This window comes from Periplaneta americana, chromosome 4 (assembly GCF_040183065.1).
Source record: "Periplaneta americana isolate PAMFEO1 chromosome 4, P.americana_PAMFEO1_priV1, whole genome shotgun sequence".
In the NCBI taxonomy this organism is placed as follows: domain Eukaryota; kingdom Metazoa; phylum Arthropoda; class Insecta; order Blattodea; family Blattidae; genus Periplaneta; species Periplaneta americana.
The window spans coordinates 64,069,108-64,096,943 of NC_091120.1; the positions used below are offsets into that span (position 1 = coordinate 64,069,108).

General features: G+C 36.7%; 1 protein-coding gene across 1 annotated transcript in view; it reads left to right on the forward strand.

Moving 5' to 3' along the window:
- Sema5c (Semaphorin 5c) overlaps positions 1-27,836 on the forward strand; it is a 598,088-nt gene that overhangs the window by 217,559 nt on the left and 352,693 nt on the right. Inside the window, exon 2 of the mRNA XM_069823406.1 lies at positions 8,052-8,174. Coding sequence (XP_069679507.1) covers positions 8,078-8,174 — 97 coding nt within the window. The 5' untranslated portion in view covers positions 8,052-8,077. The remainder of the gene's footprint in view (positions 1-8,051; positions 8,175-27,836) is intronic.

Below are 27,836 nucleotides of genomic sequence, written 5' to 3' on the forward strand. Positions count from 1 at the left end.
GAAGTTAAAATTTATTAAAAATTGGATGGCTATGAAAATATTACCTTTCAAAGATTTTATAAGGATATTCATGAATATAATATTAATAAACATACCGTAATATAATAATAATAATAATAATAATAATAATAATACCAGTACATAAGATTTAAAATAGAGATAATGCTAATTGTAAACAATTTTAATAATAACCCTCCTTCCATTGACAAAATCTTGCGTACGCTACTGGACGTACGTATCTCGATTATGATGGCAATGTCGATGACGATTAACGGTTAGAGATTTTTATCACTTTCTAAACACGAAGTTCTCTCTCAGACTCCGTATTATAAATAACATTACATTCGACCTTAGAAGTATAAGTTTACTCTTGGAATCCGCTCGATTACGTGGTTGAAATACGTGACGCAGGCATTGCATGCATTCACCTTTATAATGTCGCCTCTGCATTCTCCTTTGTCAGCCGGATCACATTGAGAAATGGAAACTATGAATGATTCTTGCAGTGTCTTCAGTGACTGCAGAGTTAAATAACTTAAATGCACATGAGTGTCATTGAATCATTCAGTTGCTACATATGTTCAAGTATTTCATTCACTTTTGACCGTGCAAGTACTGAATTGAATAATTGAAAACTCTGTATATTTCTTCTCTAAAGGACATGAGAAATTTATGTATTGAGTTCAACAATCATTTCAATGTTGCATTAACTTTGCATTTCTTCTTTTCCCATAAACAATGCCGATGTGTCATTTTTTTTTTTCGTAAAAGATGTATGGCCACTTACTAAAAATAAAATGTGGCCACAATAAATTATTGGTCTTAGTCGCAGAAAATGTGTAGAAGGCTGTTTTCTTGCTGTTGTACATTCAGTAGATGCGTAGGCTTGAATATAATGTGACCTCAACTGACAGCCTGGACTTATGTTTATTTGCTACCAGTACTTCCACTACTTACAATTCCCATTTCTCCTCACTTTTCCCCATGTTTTCTTCTCCTCTATCTCTATCCATTCTACTTTCAATGTCATACTTTGTATTTTATTTCTAATACTGCTATTATATTAAAATAAAACACAGGCATTCGTAACTTCACATCCCATAAGAGTAGAAACAATAATAAATAACCAAACAGTTAAACAAGTGAAATCTTTTAAATATCTGGGCTATTCCATATCATATGAGAAGTGTAATGAAATTGAAATATTAAATAAAATTTTAATTGCTTCTGTGGAACAATATGCCGAACATAGAGGGGGGGGGGGGACCCGAAAAGAAATTCGAATGTAATTATATAAAGTACTGGCATTGTTATATGACAGTGAAAGTTGGGTTCAAGTAAATACAATTGAAACAGGAGAAATGAAGTTATTTATATATGTAGCTGAATATACTTTGTTAGATTAAAAAAAAAAGTAATGAATTTGTAAGAGCTGAATTGAACATTGGAAATACGCACAGATCCAGAAACAAAATTCGGGCCACCTAAAGTTTCCAATTTCCAGTGCGCAGTATGTTATAACTGGAATTTGGAAACTTCTGTTGGCCCAAATTTTGTTTCTGGATCTGTACAAATCGTAAAATAAAATCAAATTAATTGGAAGATCATATTGATATCGTGTTGCAAGAGCAGCTATGAATTTAATCCAAAAGGGATAAGGTCAGCAAGAAGGAAAATGAAAAGAAGACGAGATCAATTTTAGAGGAGGCGGAATAGGTCAAAAGATCTGAGCCGTGGTGGTGGTGGTGATGGTGGTGGTGGTGGTGGTGGTTACTGCCGTTACTACGTTTACAACTAAGCTATTGCTTTTACTTAACTTCTGCTGTCGCTGTTATTACTATTACAAACATCAACATCACTGTTTATTGTTATTACTACTGCAACCCACTACTACTAGTATTATTGACATTTCTACTGCTATTATGACTGCACTATAATACTACTACTATTGGTACTTTCACTACAACTGTCGCTACTATTATTGATACTATCTGCATTACAATATTACTACCTTTGCAACAGAACTAACAACTATAATTACTATTATTACTGTCATTACTACTTCCACTGCCACTTCCAGCAACACCACTTCCACTATCACAACCAATACTACTAGCACTGTAACTACCCTATCACAATCACTACTGTTACTATTACCGTCAACACTACTACCACTACCGCCACCAACACTATTACCATCACCGCTAATACTGCCACTGCTACCACTACAACCACTTCCATCATTATTACAATCGGTGCTGTCATGGGGGCCATACGGGACTATACGGTGTATGGGAACCTACAATATTTCAATGAATCGTTTGGAGAGAGAAAATTCTGTCTATATGGAGCCATACGCCGTATGGGCGCCTGAGTTTTGTACTTGGAGATCTATATTTTTACACGGAGATCTGTAGCCTACTGATCTTAGATTCTCACATGTTGTTCCTATGATTATCTTACTTGATGTTTATGATCATAAATGTCCATCGCTACAGCGCTGGAATCCAGAACCATAATTATATTATTGAAAAACACCGAAGTGCTGCAGATACACGCTCCAAGATTCATCAAGGCAAGTGTGTATCTACTGTGACGGCTTCATGGGATATTCCTTAAATCAAGCTTGTTTTGTAATTATGAAAAGGTAAATCAAAACAATAATTCTTTACTTCATTTTATATTGAAAGATTCTAAGTAACTGTTAGCAAGTCTGACTGTGAAACAAGCGGTACCGGGTTCAACTCCTAGATGGGTTAAGTTGCCTGGTTGAGGTTTCTTCCGGGGTTATTCCACAAACCCATTAACAGCAAATGCAACCATCGCAGTTGATGGAGCGTCATAAAATATATATTAAAAGAGCCATTACATGACGGTCGGAGAGGTAGAGAGAGAAGAGTAAAATATATTTCAAGGGAGACAAATAAAGAGTATGGCGTATGGTCAAGAAAAAAAAATTACCATGACAGCACTGAATGCAACTGCTAATAGTTCGTCCTCATTCACTATCTGCAACACCACCATTGCAGTCACTGCCATCACAAACAGTACTTCTGAAATCGAAGATACAGAACTCAAGACATAAAGAGACGGTATTTGATAAGCTGTGTTCAACGAATTGAAGTAATTCCTATTTCGGCGACTAATTTAATTGGCAAACTATAACTTAGAAAACATTTTAAATTAAGTGTTATTTAATGCGAAATATATAGAGACTTTGCCATGTGCAGTTATTCTGATTCCATTTAAAGTTCTTTTGAAGATGGTTGGAAAGTTTTAATAAGAATTCGTGGTCTTGTTGGACTTCGTCTTGGTATAGTAAGAATAGCTTTGTCACAGCTGCTGTCCACTGGTTTTAAATCCTTGCTCGGGACACACAAAAGAAAATTTCACAGTTCAAAACACGATTTAGTTGGGATATTTGTTGCCGAGATTCTATAGAGGCAACTACTTAAGATCGTGAGAAGTTTCACTGGTAGGCCTACCACACACCTACTTGACACCTCCGTGCTGCATATTGTATTTCGTGTATATACTATATATATTTTTTTCCTGACCCTCTGCGTGTAACAAATGTCAGCCAACAGGTGCGAGTTAAGTCGACTTAAGAAAGCTATTTTTCATACCAGCCAAGGTGGCCATTGTGTTTGACTGGTCCAGATATCGCTCACCGAATAGGCCGAATGCTTTAAAATATGTTTATTGCATTTGTCTCATTGTTATTTATTTCTTTTATGGACAATTCTGGAGTTACAGTAGGGATCTCAGACTTTAAAAATAGGGAAGAACCATCGTGATTTATGCACTTATTTATTTTGTTGGAAACGTTATGTCCATATTTTTATCCGTATTGATCTGAACATTGGATGAGGAATCTCTAAGAAACTATATAAATTATTTAAAAAAAATGTCAGTTCATCTTCAGACTTCATTTAAAATCTGCAAGCAACGTGGGTATTATCATTATCATCGAATCATTGATATCACCATAATCATGAGCTTCGACGTCACCGCTGGGCTATCGTAATTGACATTATCTTCATTATTATCTCCTCTATCACCTTCATCACCTCGATCTTCCAACATCTACATCAGTGGTCGTCAGCACTCGCTGAAATGTGCAAAGGGTAAGCGGAGCCGTTCCATGTGCCCCGTCGTGCAGCAGGAAGAGGTAGAAAGCATACCCGCTAGCAACTACGAGTGCGCCATGGTGCACTGTGTTCTCCGCGGGTAAGCGACGCTACCCTCAGGGTACTCTGTGCTGACGACCGCTTATATACATCATTAACTTGCTTTTCGTCTATAACCTCTACTTCATCTAGATCAGCGTTTTTAAACCTTTACCAGTATGTGTCACACTAAAGGCGTAATTTAAAATCCCGCGGTACACTATATAATCTAAATCACTGATAGGTTTTTTCCCTGTCCGCGGGAATTCACTCTCCCGTCTAGCGGACGAGAACGCTGTGGCTCACGCCACACAGAATCAGCAACAGGGGTACAAATGCAGGGGAGAATTTGAGGGTTTTAGGAGGGAATGTGTTTACTGAATGTTGATTTATGGCGCTTAGGCTGAAAGTTGAGTCTTGTGCACTCACTTTTTTCTACTCTTTTCACTTTTACTTTCCCAATTTTTGCTACAGCCACCTTTACTACGGTATTTTCATTTTATCGCGGCACACCAGTGTATCATTCCCGGCGTATGGGTTGAAAATGGCTGATCTTGATTCTAGAACATGTACAGTAGACTTACTTCATCGAGTTACAGTAGTACTTCATCGGGAACATCAATTACTCAATTTCATCTTCAATATCAACTTCATCTTCAACTTCTACTTCATTTTCAGCATTTACTTCATCTTCAGAATCTATTTCGTCTTCAGTATCTACTTCGTCTTGATGTACTGTACTTTTAAACTTTTACTTCATCTTTCAACATTACTTCATGTTTCAGTATCTGCTTCATCTTTCATTATCTGCTTCACCTTTTTGTATCTACTTCACCTTTCAGTATCTACTTCATTTCCAAAATCTATTTCATCTTCCAACATCTGTTTCATCTTGCAACATCTGTTTCATCTTCCAACATCTGTTTCATCTTCCAACATCTATTTCATCTTCCATCATCTGCTTCATCTTCCAACATCTGTTTCATCTCCCAACATCTGTTTCATCTTCCAACATCTGTTTCATCTTCCAACATCTGTTTCATCTTCCAACATCTGTTTCATTTTCCAACATCTATTTCATCTTCCAATATCTGTTTCATCTTCCAACATTTATTTCATCTTCCAACAGCTACTTCATATAATCGTCACATTTCTTTCAAAACTTGGGCCAAAGATTCTTTCAGAAGCTAAACATTCCTTCAGACTATCTCATTTTCGACCTTCCAGGTTCTTTTGTCTGTCTGCTCTATGTTGTTTGTAATGCAGTGACATGCATGTTGAAACAAAAATAAATTGTACCCTTTGAAACACTTTTCTTTTTGTTGATTTTCATTCTATAAACTGATTCGTGTATCTTCTCACTCGTTCAGTATAGTTGATGTGTCATAATCAGATTTGTATAATCTGGTACTTCTCATGTAACAAAACGCACTATATTAAAGTTCACTTCCATAATATGTTTAACAAGGAATTGTAATTCTTTCATAATATCACGAGTTGTTTTATGCCTTGACCATAAAGGGAAATGACAATACTGTATACAGAATTCACCGAAGATCATTCCACTATGTTATAGACTAGAAGGGAAACTCTGTACTTCAGTGGTTATGTATGTAACTTAACTCGTATTCCATGCACATATATTTTTTATTTTGTTTGTGTTACGCATATTGTTCTTTGTCATCTAAGTTATCTTAAGTGCCTCCGTAATCACCCGGACTTGGAGTAAAACGCCATATTTTATTCTAAATGGTCAATAACATTGGAATAGTAGTTACCTCGAGATGTAATGCCATCTTATACGCATTGCTAAAACAACTCACTCGAGTTATTTTTGTTTACATGAATATCTCTACCATTTACTGCCTCAGAGTCTTTTAAGCTCTATGCCTGACCTGAATGTCACCTATAATTTATAACAACGGTAATATTATGCTAATCAGATTTTCTGTCTCGAAGGTGAATCGGCAGTATTTCACGTACGTAGCGTATAATTAAAAAATAAATCATGTGAACATGGGTTAGAATTTTTTATGTTATTTTCATTTTAAGCTTCTTATTATTATAGGGGCTGAATAATATAACAATTCCGATAGAACGTAAGGTTACCATATTTCAGGAACGATAATCTAGGACATATTTTCAGTGTCAAGAAAGCCTACAATGTATAAGTTATATAACGCTGTATGAAAGACAAACAAAACTGGAGGGGGTCATCGCGCTAACCACACGATACCTCAATTCTGGTTGGATGTTCGTCCACCTCTGCTTCGGCATGCGAACGTTAGGCCAGCGTCCGGTTGGGCGGCTGGGCCCATCGAGGGCTGTGGCGTCACGGATTATTATTATTATGACAAATGAGTAAGAAGAAAGAAAAGAAAATCGTAGAGCAAGGAAACTGTCAATCAAACATTGCAGTTACTGAAACCTTCTGCAACAGGTCTGCTGTAAAGATGATGTGAATGGCTGGGGTTCTTGTTTCTGTTCCATTATTCCAGTATACATATTTTATATTATACAGTGCTTTCCTCAGAAATTGTTTGCTGGATTTTATATGGTCATAAAATCACTACATGGATATTTGAAATAGACTTTCACGTTTAAAAATTGCTTTACCATTGACACCTGTAATCGAATCTCCATTATACAATGTGCATCTTACACGACCACTGTTATAAGAATGTTTTAAAAATTTATACTCAGCTTGTATCTTTTTTCGCTGAAAATGCATTTTCTCTTTCTCATAGTAAGAAAAGTGAAAAATACACAAAAAAAAAACTGTAGGTTGTCTTCATAAGTGACCGGTAATCTCATAAACACAAAATCCGTACAAGCAACTTGTACAATTGAAAAGTAGCCCTGAATGCATGGTTACCATTCATTCATAGTATTTTGTCCAAGGGCAGGTCTTTCACTGCAAACCAAGCATTCTTCAGTCTTTATATATATATATATATATATATATATATATATATATATATATATATCTTAATGTCGTCTATCATCTGATATCTTCTTCTGCCACGATCTCTTCTCCCGTGCATCCTTCAGGAGGCAGTTTCTTCTCAACCAGTGACCCAGCCAGTTCCTTTTTCTCTTTCTGATCAGTTTCAGCATCATTCTTTCTTCATTCACTCTTTCCAACGCAGCTTCGTTTCTTATTCTGTCTATCCATTTCACACGCACCATCCTTCATCATATCCACATTTCAAATGCTTCTATTCGCTTCTCGTATTGTCCAGCATGGATACTGTAGTGTATGAATGAACTTATCTTCTAATATTCCAAAAATTGCCCGATTTTAATTTAAATACGAGTTATAACATTACAAATGTTCAGTTAGTTTATGTATTCAAATAAATCGGTAATGTATTCTTAAGCATTAATAAAATGGGGATTTTTTTCAATCTGGACACAGCCCCGGACGTAACTACAAACCTAGGACTGTCCGGGCAAATCCCGGACGCCTGGTAACCCTAACAAAACAGATTCATTAATTCTGTATAAATAGATTTCAGGATGCATACTTCACATGAAGTGTTGATGGTGTTGATTTTCAGAGGTCTCACGTTCCTACCTACCTCGATTAGAAGATAGCAGTAGCAGTAACAGAAATCCTGATGAATTGAGGATTCCTTTTCCCCATTGCTATCTTTTTAAAACCAAAATTCCCTTTTGACTTGAACTTAAATAGCCTATCCAAGGTTTATTCATGATTGAATGAGACTTACAGGTCATAGGCACTAACGAAAATTAATCGCAGGAGAGGCCATTCCTTTACCGGCCATCCACTGCTGTTTTCTGAAGCCAAGGACTCTGTTCACAGTGTGTTTCTGAGCACGTGATTGGTCTCGATCTTATCGTGCGTTCTTTGTCTTCCAGGTGGTGCCCCAGGCGGTGAGGTGAAGATGTCGTTCCAGCATCACCGGCACCTCCTGTTGGTCCTGGCTGTGACGTCACTATGGCCTTGCATCCACGCTGATTTCCGTTTCATTTCGTTTGAAGGTGAGTCATACACTCGTGCATCATTAATTTTATTTATATGCCTATATACATGCTAAGTGGGATTTCCGCATGTTTTTTACAGAATCCCCTCCACCTGGACATAATTTTTGTTTACAAAGGTTACATCACGTTTCTCGCCGTAGGAGGCACAAAATTATAAGGGAATTGCACATTGTGTGCGCAGATCATGTTCTTGAATAGACCCAGGCAGTTAGTTATTTCCGTTCAAGAGCTTCGGCTATCCTCCAAACAGGTCATAACTCATAAGGATTGTGGTACACTTGTATGGCATATATTCGCTGTTCTGCCTTCTTTCTGCTTGGAGTTTAGAAGTTGGGAAATTAAGTTTGCCGTAGGTAATGCGTGTACATGAAGGGTTTCTGTCTTTCAGTGTAGTAAAGACGTGGCTTACGACAGCATACATAATACTGTATATGTGAAGCCTTACGTAGAACAACACTTACTGTAGAAAATGGCAGGAGCAAATTCTCGCACGTGATTGCTTCACGTTAAATGAAGCGAGGGGAAAAAAGGAAGAAATCTGTGCTACAAGGATTTTGGGCACTTGCACCGTGTCTTAAGCCTGGTTCAGACGGTGCTAGTTTCTGTGATGGATTTCAAGGTGGCTGCGCTGATGGCTGCCCTGCGTGCTCAATTGCTGGCTCCCGTGTTGCCTACGGTGATGGTAGTTGTCCACACGGAGTTGGCTCTTTTCACAGTTCAAATTGGAAAATCATCTGTGTTTCATCTGTTGCCAACACTCATGGTCAAAAAGAAACTAAACCGTGAGTGGAAAACAACTAAAGCCCAACATTAACAGTAGTAAATGTCGTAATAAAGTAATTAAGCCATAAGTGCAAAACAGCTAAATTCCGATATTTAATTGTTGTTTCTTAGAAACTAGAGAATATAGAAAAACAGGTTTAGTTGCAAAACAACGAACATGGCGACATGGTTTCAGTGGTGATATTATATGATCATCTTTGGTTCCAGCCTGCAAACCATCACGAAAAATAGCAAGGAACTTACCCTCGAAATCCAGCAAGCTAGCCATCCAAGGAGCCACCAGTGGCGTAGCGTCAATGTAAGCTAAAAAGCTTAGCTTCCCCAGTTAATAATAATTTCATAATAAACCTGCAGTTTATGGAGAAAATTATTTATTAATTTTAATAGAATTTATATTTACGCGTTAAATATTGTGATGCGGCAGCTCAGGATGATTTGTGATGCAGCAGACAACAAGAAGCCTGCACACACCAGCTTCCAAGCAGACCGGTTTCTTCTGTGTAATCCACCCCGCAGATTTTCCATCCCTTTCTAACTAAGCCACCCTAGTCGAAAGGCTCGCAAAGAAGCTAGCTTTAACATTTGAAATAAGTAGTTTCCGCTTTATCCCTTTTCGTCAGTTGTGTTCAGTTGAAGTGTTAGTGTGCACTGTGGCTGATATAATAAATAATGAGCGAAATAACAGTTCCTGACACTAATTTACTTGAATTTTTTTAGGACAATTGTATTATCAAAACTGACTTACGAACAAAAGTGTGATTTAAAAAACAAATGACCGACTCCCTTGCTGTCAATGTAGGACACAACCAAAAGACAGACGCATACTTACGTAATGATACTAATATTGTGATTCTCTAAGTATGACAGGGAGTGAGCTAATGTTATACGTATACATGTCTATTTGTTAAGAGATATGTGTAAACCGTGAAATCATATTTTATTACGTATCATTTGAGGTCATGCCTTTTTGGTGTTACTTACGATGTTCCAACCAATCTTCGACTGCTGACTTGAAATTGACTACTATTTATTTTAAGACTGTATTTTTGTAATACGTTTTCTCATATTGCATGAAAGACAACTTGAGTTAGCTTCCCCTGCTCAAAATTTCATGCTACGCCACTGGGAGCCACCAGAGCGCATTACTTCCGGCAAGTGAGCACGCAGGCTATCCATCAGCGCAGTCACCTTGGAATCCATCACAGAAACACGCACCGTCTGAACCAGGCTTTAGATGTACAGATACCCAACATTTTGGAGCTACATGTCGGCTTCGTCTTTAGGGAAAGTAGGGAATGGGACTGGATCGGTGACATTCTTGCGATGGGACTTAGTGCACAATAACCCCACTAGAATTTGTGGTGCTAGCCTTCGGGCTCTTCCTCCGTTATAAAGGGAAAAAAAATGTGTAAATGTCCTTGCCGTAGTAAGCAAATAGATGTATAAATAAAGCAACATGTAAGTAAGGCTACAAATAAATAAGTACATAAAAAGTAAATATACGCAATTATACTGAGAGTTTTTTTCCCTATCCGCGGGAATTCACTCTCCCGTCTAGCGGACGAGAACGCTGTGGCTCACGTTACACAGTAGCAGCAACAGGGGGATAAATGCACGGGCGAAAGAACAGCACTTGCTACTGTACTCCAACCACGAGAAAGTCTCAGGGGAATGAGAAGCAGCGGGGTGATGCTATGAATGAATGTTGATGTCATGAGATGTCATAATGTTACACACGTTGGTACACGCATCTCCATTGGCTATCTCTCAAAGCACAAACGATAACACTGATACACACATAGTTATACTACCCTAGTTACAAAATTAGATCACGGTTACTCTCCTGGTCTTTTAATCCTTCCATACAAGAAATAACATATGCAGGAGAGCGCATGTTTTTTAAACTGACGTTATAACAGTAATGTTATCTATCTACTTCGCTCCAATAGATGACGCAATAGTAAGCACATTCCTTTCACGGATAATCTCCTGGTTGGAGAACAGTATTTATACAGAATGAAAGGAGTATAACTGCGAGCTATCGGCTCAGTCGGTTAAGGCGCTTGCCTGCCGGTCTGAAGTTGCGTTCGGGCGCGGGTTCGATCCCCGCTTGGGCTGATAATCTAGTTGGGTTTTTTCCGAGGTTTTCCCCAACCATAAGGTGAATGCCAGGTAATCTATGGCGAATCCTCGGCCTCACTCGCCAAATACCATCTCGCTATCACTAATCTCATCGACGCTAAATAACCTAGTAGTTGATACAGCGTCGTTAAATAACCAACTGAAAAAAGTATAACTGCGTTAATTAAAAAAAACGGAGTCTCTAGTTTATAAGTAACTTAAAAATCAAATGTCGTTTTGGTATTTGAATCACTGTTTAGCCGAAAATAATAACTTGTGTCTGAAGTTTGAATCCCATTTATGATAAAACTATTGGGCATTGAGGCTTATGAGTGGTAAGGTATTAACGCGAAGAACAAGCCGAAAAAAATATTCCTTAGTAATTTCTTCGAAAAACGCTTCATTTGTGTAAAACGCAAAAAAATTAAACTGATTACAGTGTAACGTAAATTTGAAAATTAGGAAGTATCATGTCCATTGTTGATACCTACGTGGGCTAGGAAGACATTCAGAACAGGTAATTGGGCCCTTACTCGTAAATGGAATACTTGTCGATTACGGTGCATGATTCTTGGGCAGTGGATTGTGGTGCATTCCGTTAACAGAAGAGCTCGACGAACCATGATGAAGTGGCGTGACTTGGGACACTGAAATGTTTCGGATCTCAGTTATGCCTCGTTGACCGAAATAAGAGGCACCCGTAATGTAAACACGTCGTTTACTTGAAAACACCAAGTTCACGAATGTAGATGTTGGTGAAATAGAGCGATAATATCAACATCTAAACCATAGTGTACATGCGGCACTTCAAGTCCCGTACTTGAAATTGATTTCCAACATGTGAATAGCAAGCCACAGTATTAGACTTTATCATCAATAATCCCCATTTCAACCAGAAATTTATGTATAAAAGAATGTTGAGTGGACTACTTTAGTGTTTTCAGGAAAAATAATTTATGTAGGCTACTATTATTATTTGCATTTTATTTTTCTGTGGCAATGAAATTTGGGTTATGACTAAAGAATCAGAAAATAAAATCAACTGTTTTGAAAGGACAATTTTAAGAAGAATACTTGGGCCCACTAATAGGGACCGTACGTTTTGGTAATAGCGATACGCACGAAATTTTCCACAATTACTTGCTTTATTACATTTACTCTTCTAGATAGCCTACATAAAATACCATATTTAAGCGAAACAAAGTAACAAAATAATGCCAAATTTGTATCATTGTGCGAAATATGTTGGTAACCACGAAATATACCCTCTCTGTTGCAAAAAATTCGGAATATGCATCAAAATTTTATTCATTATTGTTGAAAACGTGTTTGTGACTTATTTCAGCCAATTTGTCAATAGCTTGATAACGTTAGTATTTCTATATATTCTCTATGGATATTGTGTACACTCATTTTTACTGCCTAGCCATGGCCACCGAAAAAAAAGATAAATTTCTGTAGTCGACTGCAGCGAAGATTGAAGAATGCTGTAGGCCTTGCAGTATAAGTTATGCACCAGAGACTATATTTTGATGTGAAGAGGATTTTAGGGGAATAAGTATAGGATCACAATAAATTTTGTGTAAATTATTTTTATGGAGTAGCCTATGATTCCTTACATCTAATGCGGACAGTGAGAGTGACTTCTATGCTTACACGAAAATACTCGCTGGCTGTCGCGCAAATCGGAAACCACGCTTTGTTATATTTTGGCAATGCTAAAATGTGTTGTCGCTATTATTATTATTATTATTATTATTATTATTATTATTATTATTATTATTATTATTAACCAAAGCATAATACATTTAATTACTTATTTCAAGAAATATCTGACGAAATAGTGGCAAGTGTAACACCGAAATCATTCATTTTAATTCACCACTAAAAATGATGAATGGAACTTGAGAACTTGAGATACAACAAAGAAAAATTTAGCATAAACAACCTGAGCTATCCATTGTAGTTACATTAAGGAGATTACAATTGGCTGTAAATGTGCACAAATGGATCATGAAATACCAAGAAAATAATGACAGATCAGATATTTGACAAAAGACCGGGAAAGAGATGTCTGAATGCTGTGAAGGAATATGACTATCGCGTATTTCGGTGCAGGAAGTGAAAAACAAGGACAGAAGAATGAGAAGACTGGAAATCAAGAATCAAAGATGCCCTGGACCGTTTTGGACTGTTGTGCCATTCGTGATTATTATTTTGTATTTTAATTTGCTTTTATGTCTTTCATAATGGCTGATCCTGTATGTAGTACAGTATGATTATTTAGTCCTGAGAGTCGTCGACAATGTGCGCCTGGGCCAGGCGAGTCTATTAAGTTACGCCAAGGGGTGTTCGGGTTAGTCAGTCGCTTGCATTCAGAGCGATCGGATGTCACGCGTGCAGTAGAGCGGCGTATTTCCAGTACAGTTAAGCCGTACGGCATTTCTTCACTGACCGCTCGCCCATATCTATACACCGGAGCTCTTCCCATTACTCCTATTCCCCTCTTTCGCGTCGCCGAACTATCAGGATTAAATATTCGGTCTGTAATGTTTTATTAATAATTCCATTTTAAAAAGGAAACCCCTTCCTCATATTTCGCGACGGTACTAACGTATTTCTTTCTGCCACGATTAAATCTATGTTGAATTATTTGAGTGCCGTTTTTTAAATTAAAAATATATAGATATAAGTTCACAGCAATCACTTGTGAATTATACTACGCTTTGCTTTTGACATACTCTGAGAAACAATGTAGACGCATTGCTGATAGGTTTTTTTTTCTCATAACAGGCTTTTAGAACCTCTTAGGTACAATGTAGGTACACCTTGAATAGGTTTAAAGTTCATGTTTTAAACACCCATTTGAATTGTTGAGGCACACCTTCAGTAGGTTTAAATTTTTATTAAACACCCTTTCCCCCTGCTGGAGAACTGTTTATAGTTGTTTCCTATAGTCGTGGAGAGTAACAAGGTAATCAATTATGTCGTGATTCTACAGTTTTTATCCCTTTCACTCAAAAGTTTGGATGATCACCTTGCTATTACAGCATCGACAGCTTTATTAACAATGGCGAGGTGGTAGCATCCTTGACTAAGTACAGTATTACAAGAAAGTAGTGACTATAGATATTCCCGTTATGTGTCGGAAATGTTTCGGCTTCATAAGATTCTCATGCTCTCAGTAGGTCTGTTCTTGTGTTTCTTTAGGTTAATTTGGTCTTGTTTTTACTTTGAAATTATATGTAGATAAAGAGCGAAAAATTGGCAGTGGAACTTTGGCTCAGAAGAATTTGACGTATATACGTCTTCCGTAAAAATTATTATAGTCAGTTCATTTAAATAATAGCCTAGGTCATATACACCCAGATTGCTCGGCGTTATAGGCTTTGACGGTAACAACTTTTTGTCAGGTTTACTATGCTGTCATCTAGTTGTTACATAAGGAGTCACGTCATAACTCCCATTTGAATTGCATTAACAACTGTGCTGCCATCTCGTGTTCGTTTACGGTGGACGGGTGGCGATCCTAGCGGTTGTTCTCTTCAAAGTGCAACCGATTTTAACGTAGGAATGATCAATCTGTATGTGATCTGGGATGGTAGTCATCTTGCAGTTGAAAGTGAGACAACCGGAGAATTTCATAATAAGATCCATACAGTACTTCCCGCTCCGAAAGAGATCAGATGCATAATCGATCAGAGTTGAAAATGAGTCGTTGCATGACTTGACTGACATCTGGGTGGCAATGTAAATACACCATTGTAATAATCAGAATGATTATCTCCACACATGCGAGTATACACGACAATTTTTCTCTGTGATAGCCTTGTATTTGGAATGTTCAGAATCATTCGCATTTTCTATTGTAATTTTACCATAATCATATCAGGTGTACGTGGTACGTACATTACTTTTTTTGTAACTTTAGATTTCAACACTACATATCCTATAAGCCCGCAAGTGTTTGCCTGTTTTTTCCTGTGTTTCAGCAAATAATGAAAAATATCCGCATATCCCTCTAATTATTCTCGAATATCGCGTGTTGACTTCGGAGTCGTGGCACACTCGTCACCTTCACACTGATGTAATATGTTATTAGTTTCACACTTTCCCCAATTTACCTTCGAGCATAAAGTCTTAACAGTCTTGTTTGGACAGTAACAAAGTTTAATTTAATGCAAGACGTGGTGAGCAATATAAAACTTACTTCGGACTTCGTTCAGTAAGAAAAAAATTTCAACACTATCAAAAAAGAATTAGGTCTTCGAAGAACTCGTTTTAAGCCATTTTGTAAGTAGTGATACCTTAAACTTTGGTTCAGTAGGCCTTACTAGCTGTTTGATTTCCAATATATCATGTTTAATTGGAAACGTATTTTTGCATGGAGATGTTTCCATGAAGGCTGTACGACATTGTAATAGCTTTATTCAAGAACTCCATTATAAATTCTGTCCTGAAAAATTTGTGTCCGGTTTATTCTTGTAATTCACACACAATTTTTGCTTAGGATTTAAAGTTGGTCTAGAATTTAAGATTTTCACTACTTTTCACTATATTTAAAGTATCAATGTTTTGAAACGTAGCCTGCAATTTTACAATAATTGCGGTAAAAATTTAACAACACACTAACTGATTGCTGACTCGAAAAGAACATTCGACTGACCTGTTTTGAGATAAAAAGTTTTGCCACACTGTCCGAGAACATGTTGCCAATTTATTGCTAGCAGATGGCATTTTGCACATAAAATTTCAGTGAAATTTTGTCATTAACTCGATATGCAACAATCTAGGTTGCCTGGCGACGATAGAAAACGAAAGATGCGAAAACGAATGAGGTGTATAAACAGTTGAATACTCTTTCATATTTAAATATAAAAATATAGGGGTGTGATTTGAAATTTCAAAGTGGGGAGACTGGGGGTGAGGGATGAAATCTAAATTTCAATTAAGCCTGGTTTCATATTTACCCTCAATATCTAAATTGGTGTGTTTTTTGTTTAAATTGAATTAAATTTAAATAATTTGTTATTTAGACTGGCAAGTTTTGAAATGAAAGCTCTCTATATTCATTAGATCAGTTCGCCGCACTTTCCTCTTCCTTTTTCATCGGTTCAAAAATTGAGAACCCCAGATGGCATGTGGAGGCTGGATGCAATAATTTCTCTCTCGGCCAGATTAATATTTTGATCATTTTGTTGGCCATTCCACAAGAGAATACAGTTAAGGAGGAAAGAATTGCAAGCGTGGCTGTCATTGTGAAGCATAGTAAATAGTTTAGTTACTGGAGTATATTTGTTCAGAAAATATTCGTTGCACCATTCACCAATATACTAGGTACTCTGGTTTAAATAAGATTTATTATTATTTATAAACAAATGTGTGGAAAACATTTATGTATTATGTGATATGATATATTTTACTCAACGTTTTTAGTCCTGCTGGCCCTTAATATTCCTGTATTCGAGCTAGCAATCCTTTTCTTACATTATTTAAAACATTAAACATTATACAGGTGCATTTGCCCAAAGAAATTCTTCCTCGGTGTCAATTCTAGCCAGCATGTCGACAGCAAATGCTGTGCGGCGTGATGAACATCTGGTTGAACTTTGTACTCACACAGCCTCAGATTCTTGTGAAGGACTTTGTGGACAGTCGAGTTCACTGGCGGCACTGGAATGGACTTACTAGTGCTTCGGACAAATACACTTTGCACACGTTCAGTATCCTCCACACTTATGTTTCACTGCCCTTTTGCCACAGCACACTCCCAGTCTCCATAAATTTTCGGTGCCATTCCCGGATTGTTGGCCGTGATGGCGGTTCTCTTCCATATTGGGTCCGAACGTGACGTTGCACCTGTGTATCTGATCGTGTCTCGAAAAACGAAGATACACATTGTGCCATCTTCTGAGGGAGGTGTCTGCATTTCCTCCAGTGTCAGATTTCACCAAAATTCACACCTGCAACCAAAAACGCATTTCAACAATCCAACAAAATTCTCATAAAACTTTGACAGTTTCTGATTAACATGCAGAAAATCCCATCCTGTTGTCATCTCTCAATTATTTGTTATTTACATCTGAAGCTGAAAAGGTTTCATGTGGACACTCTGTACATTGACCTATAATGACCGAACACATGCTCTTGATTATGTCTTTACTTGTCCATTCATTTTACTTGTTACTTTCTGAAATTAATATCACTTAAGCTAATATCGTATTACTCCTATCTTATTCTAATTCTCACTTACTGCTAACAAATAAGATTGCTGCTTGATTCAGTTCTTACTTCACTCCATTTCTCATCAGTTAACGTTCTAATTCTTGTATTACTCATTGATATCAATTAATTGATTTATGTCATTTTGATCTTTTTTAATTGGTTATTAATTTACGATACGTTTTCAACTGCTACATTTATATAGCGTCTGAATGAGATAAAGGTGATAATGTCAACGAAATGAGTTCAGGGAGAAACCGTCAACCAACCAGGATTTGAACCCGGGCCTACTCGTTTCACGGTCAGGCGTTCTAACCGTTAGTCCACAGCGGTGGGCCATTTTGATCTTGTTTATATGTAAACAACGCATACATACGGAGACTTCTTGCAGGAAATACTAAATATCATTGTCATTTATATGTTAAATAGGGAGCGGGTGTTGATGAAAAGTCGTCTTATTTTTCATTTTAGAACGCTCCCTGTTAATATAGAAATCCTTTCTATGTTAATATCAACGTAAAAAAGTAATTTCTTATATTACTTTTTGCATTTTTTTACTTTTTTGAACTAATAGATCATTTTTATATTTTTTCGGCATTTTTCTGGTCATTTTTAATATTTTGAAGAACTTTTAGATTATTTAGAATGCATTTTATTTTCTTCTTTACCGATAGGTCTGTTAAATCATTTTCTAACCAAATAGGTCAGTAGTAATTACCTATTAAATAAGTGAATAACAGTGAAGTTTGAGTTTTATAGTTTGGAATAGACTATAAAGTCCATCCCTCATTCCACAATGAATGCACGCTGCGTCCACAATTTGTTTTGTCATTCACCTCCCTCATCTGGAAGATCTGGTAACAAAAGTGAAGCGCGGAAGGAGGAGGAGACGGAGAATAAAGGCACTGACATGGATCACCCCTGATTGAAACACATTGTAAACCCTCATTAAAATCTATAGTTTTCCCTTAAAACCTTCAGTTTGTTGCATACTCTTTTCCTTTATCTTAGCTAAAGTCCAGGACGTTGCCTCCTCTCTCCGAGATTTGCAGGGCAGTCATTGAAACAAGGTGATTGATTTTTAAGAAGTTGTGGTGCGAGTACGGTGAATAATATTTAAATGTCATTTTTTTTCAATTTCATGTCATTTTTCCATTAGTTTAAGGGCATTTTAATGATCATTTTAAGTAGATTTTTAGGCCATCAACTTCCGCCCCCTAGTTATTAATATTAACTGAAGGTAACACTTTAAGAACACACAAGTATAATAACACTTAAAATTTACTCCATAGGAACATTGACTTCACTTTATTTAAGATTGCGCCCACTGCATTTGTAAAAACAATTCAATATACTTGAGAAAATGTATCTCTAGTAATGTATGTATTATATGTAGGGTACATCACTATATACACGTTAACGTTTCTGATTAAGTGATTATGAATAAAGCTCCTGTTCAATGAAACAGTTGCTTCTTCTCAGTAAGTCCTTTTCACACGTATTCACGCAAGGGGTTCCGGGCAGAATTCTGCGATTAAAAAGTGATCAACCAATTCACATCTGATTTATTTCTTCTTCTGTTTTTACATGATATTGGTAATATGACATTTTAATCCATATTTAATTTGGCAGCATAATACTTTTACAATCAAGACGGGATATCAGTCACAATTCTATACTCGTTCAGAGTTATTTAAAACCGCACTTAGTCCATAAATTTATATGGTTGTGCATCTTAGCTCTGCAATATGTAATGTTTCAGAGATTTGAAAGGTTAGATACAAGGCGCCCTTAACGACCTTTTAAAAACATGTCCCGCTGCTTTATTAATACACCGAAATGTAATTACAAGCGACAGGGTTATCTCTCTAATTTATAGTTGCGTCCTTCCTTCTTTGTGCGCGTTGGTACGACCTTCTTTGGTAATTCGAAGCTATTAAAGAGTCTGTACATGCCTCCCATGTGTAATGTTGCGGAAAATTATTTCAGAAATGTATAGATAATAAAGATCGCGAACCTTGGGACTGGCAAGCCAGTTGTCATTCCTGCGATGAGATAGAGATTCCGGTTCAGATCCCAACCGGTCAAGTGGAATTTGTTTTGTAACTTATAAGACAATGTTAAGTGGACAGGTTCTATTGAATACTCCCGGTTCCTTTTTCGTAATCATAATTCATAGGGTAATTCATAAAGGGTGTTGAAATGTTTGTAATATTAGCTATTAGCATGAGTTTAAGCTGTTTTTGCATTTGTAATTAAGTGGTTATTTGTTTTCCGGGATGGAATCTATTTGTTTATTATTGAAGGGAGCATATTTATTATGTGAGACGGAATAAATAGGCTTATACGATGTTGGCCATCTTAAGAGGACATCTTACATTAACGAAATTGTTATCGTTTTGTTCTGATGTGAGACGTTCTTGCTCGAGTCTGTGTTCTTTTCACTAAACTCGAAGCTCGCCACCTGTCGCCGATGATAGCGATGCGATAATATGACGAATGTGTAAATGTTGGCTATTCGGCAAGAGTAGTCTGCGTTTTGCACCAGAAAGAAGTTACATTTGAGAAGTTAGCCTATTCTTTCTTGCTACAGTTACTACTGTAGTTGCCATTCTAACAAAATACAAGTTGGGCCAAAATTCGGAGCAGGATTTTGCACGTAAATAACTTTCTGATTCACGAAGCAATTTCAATTATATTACTTATAGTGAATGCTTAACGTGTGGAGATTTGACTGGATTAGGTAGACTATAGAAGATGACATCTTTTGAGCTCCATTTACTTCCTCACAAAGTCGGGATCTTTTGATTGTACTCTTTAAAATATTAGTTAATGTTTGAGGTTCTGTGGAATTTGTGCACTGATTCTCCTTCTGCTGCTCAAGTTTATAAGCAGTTTGTTTACGTACACCCGCTCGTTCAGATAGCTTCACAGGAATAATCTGTAGCTGAATGGTCGGGCGAACGTGGAGGACAATCTGGGAATTTTCTTGGAATGATTCGTTCGCCGAACAGTTGTATTGGTAGGTCCATTGTGGCCTTGGCTGTTTGGGCAGTAGCCCAATCTTATTGAAATCATATTTCAGGATGATTTTCCGATACAGAACGTAAAAAAAAATCAGTCATTAAACATTTATTTTGTTCCTTAATTGTCTTAAAGTAGAACATTGAAACATCACAGAGCCAAAGTCATAAAGTACTCGTATGTTATGAATTATATCGCTAGCTTAGAAGAGTTCAGCTCAAGTGAATATTAAGATATTAAGCTACTGATCAGTATCAGAGCCATAGATATGTAGGCACATATAATAAATAAAACTCCAATAAAAACAATTTTCTTAGCGTAAGCGTTTGTCTTGCGACGTAATACCACAAGCTCAGGGTCTCCCGCTACTTGTGAATGTCTAGTGATGGTTCAAATAATATCATAGGGAAGGGGATAGAACTGCGTAAGTGCTAGGATCTTAAAAGTTGTGGCGGTGATAATGATATTTGATGATAATGATGATAATAAAGAGAACTGGTTGTTACAGTTGTCGTTGTAGTCGTCGTCGTCGTCGTCATCACCATCATATATTTAATTTTTGTCAGGTTTCGTCTGTAACGGCAAGGAATTATTTTAACTGGGATCATCTATCCACATATAGTGGGGTATCCTAGCATTGTTGTCATCATGACTCAAAGCCACCATTTAAAGACATGAGAATTATGAGAAAAGACACACTTATGCGGTCCCTATGGGGAAGAGATATCTAAGGCGTTATGCTTGAACTCTCGTTATAGAATGATCTCTGGTTCAAGTTTTCGTGGGGGAAGAAATTTTTGTCGTGATTCCGCCAGTATAAGAAACCGGTGTCCACCCATCATCGTGATGAATTAGGGGAGCTACAGTATGCAGCGAAATCCAGCTCTACGAACGGGCTATAATGGCTGGAGGGATCATTGTGCTAGTGACACTAGTTGGTTGGACATCTCTGCTCAGACATGTGGACGTGAGACCAACAGTCGACTGGTCAGCCGTGGCCCTCTATGGGCTATCGCGCTCAGCATTATGGGGGAGGGGGAAGATAAATGTAAACTTTCTGTTGGTGATCGAGCCCGAGCCCGAGCCCGATGGATTTGTATCGGAGAACATTACACAGAGTCACAGAGAAAGACACTTATAATTATGTTCGTGAAATAATCCTGCAGATTGAAAGGGACGATAGGTTAGGCTACACTTAAATGAATAGAAAATCTATATTACGTTTTGTGATTAAATGCACGGTTAATTTGAAAATTGTGTTGGAAGTTTCAACAATCTGGCAACATCGCCGCCTCTTGCTTCTTGTAATACAGATGTAAGAGTCAACGGACACAGGTCTGTCTGCCTTAGTGAACTACCTTCTATCTCCCTTTCTGGCTACAATGTTGCAAGCTGGTCGCATCGATTAGTGGCTTCATATTAGCGGTTTTTAAATTAAATTTACACGAAAACCGTCCGTGCTACTGAAATACGCTAGAGGGATAAATGATTCTTTATTAGATTTTTACCCATATGACAAAAATCACGATCCTACTCGCAATAGTTACGTAATAAGAGGCTGTTAAACATTTGGGGAAAAACATTTTTTCTCAGAAAACTATGAACTTTCCACCAATATGGTATTACACTTTTTTGTTTCATACAACACGAGCTATTCGCTCTGAAAATCTGCAGGGTTATTTACTTCCATTCTGTATATAATTAAATGTAAGGTAGGCTATACCATTTTTTTTCGAGCGCAGAATCGACGTGTCGGAATGCATTGTAACGTGACAATGAAGCCGTATGTTAACTCCTTTACATGCATAAGCGTTTGTTTCCCGAACTATTCGCTTTATCGCGGTGTCTCCTCCCATCAAGGATAAATGTAATCGTGTAAGAATAATACTTTTCTGCCCATAGTGTCGGCGGTGCGTGCAGACAAAGCGGGAATGCTGGCATCTCCTTCTCAATGTTCGTATTATTAATTCGTCAAGGTCCGAGGCGAATGTATACTGTAGGCTGGCTGGAGTGTGTTGGAATAGCTCAACCGTCGAACTGTTGACGTGCCGTCGCCATGGTAACATAATTTGCACAGTTCCTCGTTAGTGTAGTCTGAGAATCGTTAAACTGAGTTAATAAATTTTTAAGTACCCATTTCGAAGTAGGTTTAAGATGTTTGCCCCTCCCTCCAAACCGCGGTTTATATTAAGTCGGTACTTTTTATATGCAGCTCTTTCAGCAAAACAGACCTCAATAAGGAAGCAATGCTTTGAAGTTGGTCTTGGTGTTCGAGCTCTACCTAGACCAGCCTCAAGACCGATATCGATTCACTGATTTCCCGCCGACACACAAGGTTGCCACCCTTACCTTTTTTTCCTTGAGATACAAAACATGATCGTTAATTCTTTATGACTTTCTGATTTTTCTGTTCCGTTTGTTATTTAATTTCCTGTTATATTCTCTTCATTTTTATTTCTATTTTTTTTTCACGTTTCTTTCCTGTATTTCTGTTCTTCTTTCCTCTGCTTTGCTTGCCTTTGAATCTCTGTGATATTTTTATTATTTTCTTCCTTTGTCTTTGCCTCCCACTGCTTTTCTTGGTGGCTTTTGTCAGCCTTATATGCCACTCTGTCCATGTCTTTCCTTTCATCTTCCATTTCTGAGATAAAATTAAAGGAAATATTTACTCTTTCCCTGATGACATTGTTTTAATCTTTAGCGGTACAAACTGGAAAATAGCATATATCTAAACGCAAATACGGAATAAGTACTGTATTAGGACTATTTGTTATTTCAATAAGATTTTAATTAAGGAAGGACAGCATGTAAAAATATTATCCAAAATGTTAAACTTATTATACCTGTTGATGGATCAAATACTGAAATAAATAATAAATTACTTATCATTTTCAATTAAAAATAGAAGATAAAACAACCCTTCTGAACCCTTCAATTATAGTATAAAAATGAATTAATAGGATTAATATTTATTCTACGTGTGTTTCCAAGTTCAAGTGATTACCGAATTCCAAATCAAGAAATTTTGTGCTTTACGAATAGGTTCTTAGAGATCAATTCTATTTAATCTAATATTGTAGGAAAACTGAGTAATGTTATGTGTACTAAATTTAACTACACTAGTTTTATCACCACTAAGTGCTAGTTTATTGGATTTGACATAATATGTGTGGTTATTAAGTGCCATATTTTTTGTTAATTGAGATAATCACACTCGTATCATCTGCAAATAAGATTAAATGGGATAAATTGTTTGTGATTGAGGCTAAATTATTAATATTAGCTAGAAACAATAATGGATCTAAAATTGATCCGTGAAGAACTCTATGTTTAATATTCCTACATTGTGAATGAGTAACTTTATAACTATTTGGTACCGGTATATTTATTTCCACTTTTTGTTTTATATTTGAGAAGTAAGATGTAAACCAACCTAAGGTCTCACCCTAATACCATAAAACTTTAATTTGTTTATGCATATCGTTGTTCCTGCAATAACTTCTTTGTGACATATTTATCGATTTTCAGATTTTTGCTCTATAGTTTAAATAGTGATACAGCAAATAGTAAAATCTCTTACATAATTATATTTCTTTGTAAGAATTCACAGTCTCCTATGTACGGCTGCCATAGGATGAGTAAATGTGTTTTTTCTTCCTACTGAAAGATTTTATATTTTGCACATAGGAGTTATTGCAGGAACAACGACGATATATTGTGGTTTGTACAGTCAAATGCTTTAGCTAAATCACAAAATATCCTTCCAACATGTAACTTCGAATTTAAGGAAGTCAATATATCAACTATCAGCTTAAAAACAATATTGTGTGTCGATTTTTATTTTTTAAATCCAAACTGCTTTTAAACGAATAATTTTGGGGGGGGGGGATTCTAAATCAGTTGACAGACCCTCATCAAATTGCCCAATTTGATTGACGGGATATCTTGTGTGCTTTGTGACTAACAGTGTTGTCATGTTAATAGAGTACTTCAGATTCCCTGGTCACTTCGAAATTCCTATTCTAGTTGCTTATCCACAGTTTGTGTAGTTCGCAATTGTCGTTAAAGGAAACTATTCAGCCTCTGCGTGTGGTAGGAACAGGAATCATTTCGAGACTCGAAGTATCGGTGTGGTCCCGCGCGGGCCAGAGGTCGCCTTGCTTAAGAGTATTACGAGGTTGCGGTTGTGTAACAGGTAAGACAGCTATCTGGGAGATGTCCGCGGCGGAGCTTGCAGAGTGAGACGAGACTGTCTACGACCAAGCATTGTCAGTTGGGGATGAAGACAGTTTCTGAATATTCGTGACGTTTCAATTCTCGTGTTGCAATTCGCAGTCTGCTGGCTACAGTGTGTTTTAATTTTACTGTCTTCCAGCGTATATTAATTCGCTGTGGAATAATTAGAGACCGGATTTTAAAGAGAAATTTTTCATCAAAAAAGGGAAAGTTATAGCCAAAAAAAAAAAAGGACTTCAAAAACGACAATATTACTTCGCAAAACACACTTCAGCACATTCATGAATATACAGTACATGACATACACAATCTTACATTTATCTCTTCACAACATAAGGAAAGTGTTGTATTTGATATTGTCAGAAAGGGACTTCAAAACGGACTATATCACTCCCTCAAAAGGGTGCTAATTTATTTGAAAACACACTTGAGCACATTCATGGATACACATAGCACACACAAGCTTCTATTTATGGCTTCACAACATAAGGAAAGCGTTCTATTTGATCACATTCAACATTTCAATATGTTTCAATATGATTCTGCCTCTTTGAATGCAGAATGTCTTTATAAAACATCAACTGAACCAGAGGTGAAAATTTTCTTTTTATCCCGAACTCTAAATCAGCGCACTTTATTAGTTTTTCAATGTCTGGAATCAGAAGGAGAACGATATTTTTATTTTCGCTTGCTCAGAAAGTTATAGGCCTCTCGGAAAAAATATAGGAAAATTATCTAAATATTTGCGATATTCTGTCAAAAAAGGACTAAAATAAGAGATTAAAAAGGGGGAATGAAAGGAATAGGAACTAAAAATAGGGAAGTCAAAATCACATAATTTGGTCGGTGGAAGATAGTTTTGAACATCATAATTAATTAGACTATTTTATGTTTCGTGTTGAAATAAAAAAGGGTAATAATTAAGTCTACAACAAACTCAACAAACTCATCATGAGACTACGTACATAGTTTCGAATTTCTGCTGGAGTTTGAATGTTTGTCATTTGTCAATATGTCTTTGGTGAAGATATGACAGTATGCTGCTGATTTCATGAGAAAAAAAAGTTACGTTTATAGGCTATTACATTGTAAAAGGTGAAAAAGGAACTTGTGCATTTTATACAGTGAAATTAATAGACATATCGATGGTGTTGAACAGGAACCTCTTATGTAAAAAAATTCAGTTATACAGAAGAATGAAAAAACATTTTAATATCTTGAAAACGATTCACGTCGGGAAGGTTAATCGTCATAATTGTCGCATACGGGGTTCTCAGAATCCCTACAGAGTGATTGAACTTGAAAAAGACTCGCCAAAAGTCAATGTCTGGTTGGGAACGCACAAAAATGGAGTAATTAGCCCATTATTTTTTATGGAGCCTACTGTGACGGGAGTCACGTACCTTGATATTCCGGAGAACTTTGCTATTCTGCAATTTCCGCCAGGTTTAACATTTTAGCAGGATTGTGTTCCACCTCACTTTCATTGAAATGATAAAACGTTTTTGGATATAACCTTCCCAAGAAATTTGATTGGTAGGGGTGGGCCAACTTTCCGACCGCCTAGATCCCCGGATTTAACTCCTTTGGATTTTTTTGGGTGGGGATTCATTAAAAATTTAGCGTACAGCAGAAAAGTTCGTAATTTCATTAATTTGAGACAGCGTATCATTGAAGCAGTTGAGCTTATGACATCTGATATGTTGGTGAACACCTGGCGAGAAGTTGAGTATCGTTTTGGTACCTGTCGAGCTATAAATGGTGCTCATGTTGAAGTTACTAGTGTAAATAAAAACTTTTTCAGTTGCTTTATACAATGTACAAGAAATTTATTTAATGAACCTTATCCAAGTTACGATATAAGCTGTTATTCCTGTATATTTTTAGTGTGGACACAGTGTATTATTGGAACTGACCAAAGGCTCCAGCTCTAGAATTATATGACAATGGTTATGATAATTAACTACTGGTATTTAAATAGTGAGTATTTTAATTTGCCGAGAAACATAGTTTCCAAAATTCTTAAAAATACGTTTTACGAAACAGTAATGCAGTTTATATTCCTAAAGATAAATTTCTGCTTTTATTTTTACAAAACAAGGCAGAAATAAAATGCCATGTCTGCTAAATTTAATTATTTTGAGATATTGTACATCTGAGGACTGATGGAAGGGAAAAGAGTCAGTTAGCTAAAATGTTTATTATAAAAAGTGAGGATAAGGAGTGCGCTTTTTATACGTCTAGATAATTATGCCGGGCGGCGACGCCCAGTCCCAACATCTTGCTGCAGGTTTCATCTGCCTACATGTGGCGCGCGAGACACATCCCGTGGCGAACTCGCATATCATGAATCCGCTCAGAAATTATTACCACCGCGAAAGTTAATTGGAGTCTTACAAACACACGTGGACAACTCTGCATACTGTCAAGTCTTATGAACGCCGAAAACTGCTGGTTGAACGAGGAAGTCAGAATCAATTTGGTTGCCTGTTCTTGTTTTTAACTTACCACTGGCGAATAACCTAGCTCTTTACAAACTGAAGAAATTCGTTTATTCATTAAATGAGAAGTAAGAAAGAGGACAAACTTGTCTGATTTTGAAACCTTCATAATAGTTGTATTTTAGTGCTTCAACCGTATGGTGCAATGAGAAATCCCCGAAAATTCTGGATTTTAAATCAGATGTCACAAGCTTCTGCCAAGAAATCAAAAGAAGAACGGCAATAGCAAAAGAAGCTTTTAATAGGAAAAGAAACATTTTCTTCTGGCCTTTCGAAAATAAGTGAGGAAGAGACTAGTGAAGTGCTTTGTATGGGATGTCGCATTTTATAGGGCAGAAACATGAGCATTGCAACGAAGTGAAGAGATACGACTGAAAGCATTTGGTATGTGGATGTAGAGAATAATGAAAATTAAAATGAAAATGTTACTAAAGACTTAATAAAGATTATGTTGACATATTTTGAAATCTTACTGCAGACTAAAATAAGATTGTGTTTAAAAGTTTGGAACTTAACATCTTGTTTACCAGTTTGAAACTTTTACTAGAGACAGTAAAAATTGCGTTACACTGTTCAGAAGTTTTACTATAGCATTAATACCAGTCACCTAGAGAAATTTCGAGCTTTTACTAATGCCTTAATGTATGAATTAGCATACTCTAATAACTGTTGTATAAAAAGGTACTAATTAACATTTTATGTGATTACATTTTGTGATTATGAAAGGCTAATTTTTAATGACCGTGAAATGCTTTCACAATTATATCGTTTA